At 40.4% G+C, this 6,848-nt stretch overlaps 1 protein-coding gene across 2 annotated transcripts; it reads left to right on the top strand.

Annotated features, from left to right (window-relative positions):
• The first annotated feature begins 1,232 nt into the window (after positions 1-1,232).
• LOC123105984 (probable low-specificity L-threonine aldolase 2) lies at positions 1,233-4,156 on the top strand. 2 transcript variants are annotated; one of them, XM_044528174.1, is made up of 10 exons: positions 1,233-1,426; positions 1,859-2,306; positions 2,408-2,519; positions 2,630-2,680; positions 2,815-2,886; positions 2,983-3,115; positions 3,210-3,268; positions 3,360-3,457; positions 3,657-3,723; positions 3,880-4,156. In XM_044528174.1, the coding sequence occupies exons 2-10, from the start codon at positions 1,864-1,866 to the stop codon at positions 3,946-3,948; spliced, it is 1,104 nt and encodes a 367-aa protein (XP_044384109.1). In that variant the 5' UTR covers positions 1,233-1,426; positions 1,859-1,863; the 3' UTR covers positions 3,949-4,156. The 2 variants fall into 2 exon arrangements, with proteins under 2 accessions (XP_044384109.1, XP_044384108.1); XM_044528173.1 differs by having other exon boundaries at positions 1,852-2,306.
• The last annotated feature ends 2,692 nt before the right edge of the window (positions 4,157-6,848 follow it).

Genomic DNA, 6,848 nt, shown 5'->3' with positions numbered 1-6,848 from the left:
TCTTTTTTATATAGGTTTTGTAGTAAATGGTGAACATTTTCTAAGTACTCGACATATTTTAAATTTATACTGAACTATTTATTAAGTGATATTTTTTGTAAATACACACTGAAAATTAATTTTTAAATACATACTGGACACTATTGCATAATATACAAACAATTTTTTATACACACTGAAAATTATTTATACTGAACTCTAATGTATGAACACCTTTTTTATTTTTAAATGAACATTTTTTAAATATATGGTGACGTTTTTTAATATTATTGCGATATATTTTGAAAATACACACTGAATATTACTGTATAAAACACACCGAATACTATTGTATAATATACGATGAACTATTTTGTTATATAAATTGCATTTTTTTAATATACAATATCTGAAAGAATGCCACATAGAAAAAAGTTCAGTGTAAATTTTAAAAATGTCAAAAGTATTGAAATAGCGTACACCATTTATTACAAAACCTATATATAAAAGAGATGCGCAAAAGTTTAAAAAAGGAAAACCGAAAGAAGGCCAGGACGTGCCTTAAAAGATGAAAGAAATACGAAACAAAAAAAACGCATTAAAAAAACGAAACAGTTGTCCAGGAACAAAAATGGTTTCTGAAGTATAGTATAAAAAGGTTCAGGCATCCAGTTTATCCGACGGACTGGGGTAGTGTAGTGTTCGGCGCTCCTTTCCCTCGGGCAGTCCGTCGCGGATTCGAATCCCATTGGCGCGCGAAATTTATTTTTCCTGCTTTTGAGTTTTTCCGCAAACGAGGTCCATTGTGTGATTAAATATAAGCCGAGGGGTTTTTCCGTAAAAGAAGATTCCACGTCAGCCCCTGACAGGCGGGCTCCGCTGTCAGTTTCTCCGTCAATACATATTTATACGTCGTTTAGTCTGTTCTGCAACCGCCGCGCCTCAAAGTTGATACTGACACGTAAAATTTATCAAACTTGCTATCAATCTGCTTTTAATGTCTCAATTGTGGTATTTTTGTGCAATTAACTTTTCTGTGATGGATTTCTGGACCGGGCTGATGAGTGTTTTGGTGTGAGGTGAGCCGGCCGACGTCAGAGATGATTGCATTTGTATAGTACGACCCCAGGGAAGGTTGCGACTTGGTCTCTGTATATTGTAGCCCCATCACCAGTAGAAAGCAACGGGCCACCGCTTTTCCGACGTGGTTGTGCAGGAGCGCACGTGGAGACGAGCGACCCGTCAAAGCCGACGACCTCGGCAAGGTTAGGTCACGTCGTCTAGCTCGTCTTCTTCCTCGATCCAGCGGCGCCGCCGGCCTCTATAAATCAAAGCACCGCTCCTCTGCGGCAACGTACGCACACCACCCGCAGGCAGGGAAGCCACAGCGTTCCGCTCGACGCCGGCCGTCCCCATCCACCTCGCCTCCCGCTACATTCGGATTCTGGTGCGCAATTTCTTCTTTTATTCGTTCCGGCGGCGATACCATAGGGTTGCTCTTGAATGATGAAGCGGGTAGATTTGTTGTTTTCCCTTGTGATTTCTCAAGAGCCTTGCATTGGCTGCTCTGCTCGTGAAAAATCTCAGCGCAAATGAGTGACATGTAGGGGCACCAAAGTCTGTGGTCGTTGGAAGGATAGACTGATAGAGTTTGCCATGTCGTCGTCGTGTGTCCGTTGCGTGCGAGCAGTAAGCTGCTGCAATGTAGTAGTACAAAAACGAATGAAAAGCAGAGCCGTCCGTATGGCATTTTCCTTTCTCTAGAATATATATAAAAATGTCGCCATCCTTCAATATATAAGGGTTTGAGTGGTTCACAGCTTCACAACGCCTTCACAATTGATTGAGAGATCGTTCGTTATCCTACTGGAGTCTGCAGAAGGGATGGCGACCAAGGTGGTGGACCTGCGCTCAGACACGGTGACCAAGCCGTCGGAGGCCATGCGGGCCGCCATGGCCGCGGCGGACGTGGACGACGACGTGCTGGGCGCCGACCCGACGGCCTGCCGCTTCGAGGCGGAGATGGCGCGGATCATGGGCAAGGAGGCCGCGCTGTTCGTCCCCTCGGGCACCATGGCCAACCTCATCTCCGTCCTCGCGCACTGCGACGCCAGGGGCAGCGAGGTCATCCTCGGCCACGACTCCCACATCCACGTCTACGAGCACGGCGGCATCTCCACCCTCGGCGGCGTCCACCCCCGGACCGTCCCCAACAACCCCGACGGCACCATGGACGTCGACAGGATCGTCGCCGCCATCCGGAGCACGGACGGGGCGCTCTACTACCCCACCACCAGGCTCATCTGCTTGGAGAACACCCATGGAAAGTGAGTGAGTTGCTCTGTTTGTTAGTACTATGAGTGATACTAGTACTAACTCTGTTTCTTACCTGATTGATGGAGTATCTTTATTGTTGTTGCTGTTGCAGTTCGGGTGGGAAGTGTCTGACCGTGGAATACACTGACAAGGTTGGTGAAGTTGCTAAGGCTCATGGCTTGAAGCTTCATATCGACGGAGCTCGTATCTTCAATGCCTCCGTGGTAAGTAACAACTGCTATGGGATCAATTAACCGGCATGTGATGTCGAAGTACAAGACATGTGTATCTTCTCCTGACATTTTTAGATCATCACTGTTATCGTGCCTGTCAGGCACTTGGAGTTCCCGTTGACAGACTCGTGAGAGCTGCCGATTCAGTTTCGGTATGTATCAATCTGCTTGGCACTACACTAAAATGCTAGATTGCATATGCAACCCACATAAGAACGGAAAATGGGCTGATTCCTGTTGACATATGATGTGTGACTGTATTTCTCTGTTAAACGTCGAAATGCAGATATGCCTGTCGAAAGGGATAGGTGCTCCTGTTGGATCAGTTATTGTTGGTACCAAGGCCTTCATACACAAGGTGATGATGGGTAGATATTCTGCATGCTAGTAAGTTTAAGCTGCTTGCTTAACAGAACATGTAAGGGAAATCTGACAGATATCACACTTCTTTCAGCCTAAAATTCTTAGGAAGACACTGGGTGGTGGAATGAGGCAGGTAGGAGTCCTTTGTGCTGCTGCCGAAGTCGGTGTTCGCGACACCGTAGGCAAGCTTGCGGATGACCATCGGAAGGCTAAAGTTTTAGCAGGTTTCATATTGGCCTATCTTCACCATCCTATTTACAGGCCCTTAACGGCATCAATATAACCCTGAATTTGGTTTTCTTTTGTCCAAATGTTCAGATGGACTGAAGAAAATCAAACAGTTCACAGTTGATTTGAGTTCAGTGGAGACCAATATGGTTAGTCTGTTATTCCATCTATCTACTGAGCTTGATGTTTTCAGATCAAATATCATGTTTGTGACCTCCGGCGATGTATTCCATTCGCTAGGTATTCTTTGATATGGCGGATCCACGCATATCACCTGCCAAACTGTGCCAAGCCCTGAAACAACGCAATGTGCTTGCAATGCCAACAAGCTCCAAGAGGTTCAGTTCACTTTGCTCGACTTCCTTCTCTTTATTTTTCTTAACTTCCTATTAATATTCTCAAGCTCAACTCCTGACCATAAGCATCATAAATTATGTCTGTTTGCACTGGTCTCTAACTAAAACAATATGCTGTACTATTTAGTCAAAAGAAACGCACTGCTTTGTTTGATTCTGAGCTCCCTTGATTAATTTGCAGCGTCAGATTCGTCGTCCACTACCAAATTTCAGATAGCGACATCCAGTATACTTTAAAATGTATCGAGGTACTACAGAAATTGTTCCAGATTTATATGTTTTGACCTTCGTATCACCGTTGCTCTGATCGGGGGCTGTTACCATATCCTTTCGAAGGAAAAAAAAAAAGTCACCGATGATGCTGTGATTGGTGGGATATCACTGATATGTTGCTCTGTTTTCAGGAAGCCGTGGAGGAAATCCTGGCCTGCGACGCCAAATCGGAGCGTTGTTCGACCAACGGCACAAGCTAGCTAGGCCACACTTCTTGAATTACTACGTGATTGCTATGCATGATGCACTATCCAGTTCGTTTGTGAAATAATTGATTGCCTGTGGTCGTGTCAATGTCGTGGGCATGTGGTCGTGTTCTTCTGTGTTCTTCAGCTTGGGGAGCATGCAATGCAATTAGGGATTGTTGTGACGATACAGGTGAATCAATGGTCTACTTTGTTTGGCGTATTGTTTGACCGTAGTACCCCTCGTCCAGCTACATCTACCATGACAGCGTATTCTCTTCTGCTTGGGAACCTGTTCTGCATGTTTTGCTATTGCCCGAACGATCGATCCACCTGTTGTACGTTGATGGGTTTTTTCTTGGGTCAAAATAAATCAACATTGTGGGAATTGATCACATGACCTTCTGTCTGGATCTTTGAAAAAAAACCAATGACCTATGCGCCATTCACATTTACTAATCTCAACTCGCTCTAAATATAAGTGGCAGTCCTCGTGTTTAGGCGAGCTAATTAAGCGAATGAGTTAATTAATGAAAGGATTATGGGCTTAAATAAAATATTTAAACGGATATGGCTAATTAAAGAAAGAATTATGGGTAAACCGGTGGAATAAATAAAAGAAAGATTATGGTCTTAATAAATAGAATATTCAAATAGATAAGGGTAATTAAAGGAAGGACTTGATATAAAAAGGTAGGATAATTAAAAGAAAAGATCTGTAGGCTTCAATATGTTGCGGCTATTAAAAGGAAGGATTTGATTCTCGACTAAAACGGGTGAGTATGTCATGGTAATTAAAGCATGGATTATATTTAAATGGAATCAATGGAACATTATACCTGGCAAAAAAAATATAACACGACTAAATTGTATCGTATTTTTTATGGTCATTTTGTAGAAGGATGCTGCGTTGCAGCATGTTCTTCATAGTAAATCTGGTGCTGTGGGACATTATGCTTGCACAAAACATCAATTTTTCCCGTTGCAATGCACGGGCATATGTGCTATAAATTAAAAAGATCCAATGTCTTGTGGGGAACGAGCGAAGGGCTAGGATCTCGTTTCTGAGCGCATGGCGTGGCGTTGGGTCACTGCTCCTATTTTCTTGGCCCTTAGCAAAGGGTTAGGAGGCAAAAGAGCATGGATTATATTAGTTACGAAGATTTACGTATGATATTAGTTGGTATTTTGGTGGGAAGTGGGGGGCCCACCCTGCAATTTTGGGGGGGGGGGGGGGGAGGATTAATGAGAGGATGACACATGTTCACAATAAGGTAATTTTTATAACTTGCTTTCGAAGGTATAGGATTTTCGGGAGGCAAAAGCTCTCTCAAGATAGCCAACACTAACACGGCTTATTTTTCACGTAAAGGGAAAAAGGCACATCCTATTAGCTTGTTGCAAACATTATTACAAATAGTTATTCTACGCCTCTAAGTAAAACCTTGTACATAATGTAGTAATACTGTTTACAAAACATAGTAATTTTAAAATAATTTTTGTACTATCCCAAATATTACTACCCCTGTCTCAAAGTATAAGAACGTCTAAAACATGATACAATATAGAATATACAACAATTATTTGAAAACAAACTATTATATTAGATGACCACAGAACATATTATCAATTAGAATATTAGCCTATAAAAACGTCATATACATTGAGATGGAGCAAGTATTTTCCTACATTATTTAAAAACTACTACTACATTACGTATAGCTATACAATTATACTAGAAACTTTTTATTCAATAGAAAATATTCTCAAAGATCTAATTAAAAATAATAATGTAGTAATACTGTTTACAAAACATAATAATTTTAAAATAATTTTTATACTATCCAAAATACTACTTTACTACATTGTTTGAAAAGTACTACATTACGTATAGCTATACAATTATATTAGAAGCTTTCTATTCAATAGAATTTGTAAATATTCTCAACGATCTAATTAAAATTATTAAAGATCGTACTATATAGCAAAACAATCGTGCACGTATGTTAGTATAAATGTTCATTTATGTTTCAAAAATATTTATTATATTTGAGAAAAATATGTTTTAAAAATGGTTGTTCATGAGGTATGAATATACGTTCATATACTTAAAAAAATGTCCGTATATTTACCCCCAAAAGAGTGACAAATGTGGAAAAATAAAATTAAAACAAAAACATAAAAGAAATAGAAAATACAAAACAAACGGTAAAAATGAAAATGTGATAAGAAAAACCAACTAAAATAGGAAAAAAAGTAAGAAAGAAAAATAACTCCCTTCTATGTAGCAAATGCCTAAGGAGTGGACCCTGGATTAAAAAAATGGCATTTCAATGTTCCTAAAAAACTCAATTTTTTCTGTGAACACATAATAGAAAAAGCAACAACCTTGCAAGTACAAAAAGACATTGAAAGTATATAAAAAAAATCAAAAGTTCCAAGGGCCACTGTTGAAGAAAAAAAATCCATTCTCAGGCATTTTTTTGTACTAAATGTATTTTTTTTGTTGCGCCACATTCCGCCGCATGCATCTTCAACCTCTCTAAACTATGAGGCTATTCTCTTCTCTGCTCTCCTTGTTCTTGTATGCTCTCTCTGTTCTTCGTTCTCTAGTACGACAAGCTCCTACCACGGATGGCGTGTCTATCTTCTCTTACTTCTACAATTAAATTGAAAATTTTCAGTTAGATGACACATTCGTCAAAAGCGTTGAAATTGCTCCCCAATGATAAAAATTTGAAAGCAAAGGAAATAATTTAAAATATTCAGTGAAGAGTATTCCGTTTTCTTGCTTTTATCACACCTTTTAGTGCCTCCTCGACAATAGCCTGAGGGTTAGGGTAGGGAGGAAATTGTTGAGAGCAAACAAACGGTCTACAAACAAATGCACAGTTCGGTCACAACTTGGTTTAGGT

Source organism: Triticum aestivum, chromosome 5A, assembly GCF_018294505.1.
Source record: "Triticum aestivum cultivar Chinese Spring chromosome 5A, IWGSC CS RefSeq v2.1, whole genome shotgun sequence".
NCBI classification, from domain to species: domain Eukaryota; kingdom Viridiplantae; phylum Streptophyta; class Magnoliopsida; order Poales; family Poaceae; genus Triticum; species Triticum aestivum.
This window is presented reverse-complemented; position numbering and strand designations above follow the sequence as displayed.

What these genes read in the sequence shown, in the direction of transcription:
- LOC123105984 (XM_044528174.1), top strand. Translation starts at nt 1,864, where the DNA reads ATGGCGACCAAGGTGGTGGACCTGCGCTCAGACACGGTGACCAAGCCG. An exon ending in GAAGGCTAAAGTTTTAGCAG is followed by an intron (nt 3,116 to 3,209) that starts GTTTCATATTGG and finishes CCAAATGTTCAG; the next exon opens with ATGGACTGAAGAAAATCAAA. An exon ending in GTTCAGTGGAGACCAATATG is followed by an intron (nt 3,269 to 3,359) that starts GTTAGTCTGTTA and finishes TCCATTCGCTAG; the next exon opens with GTATTCTTTGATATGGCGGA.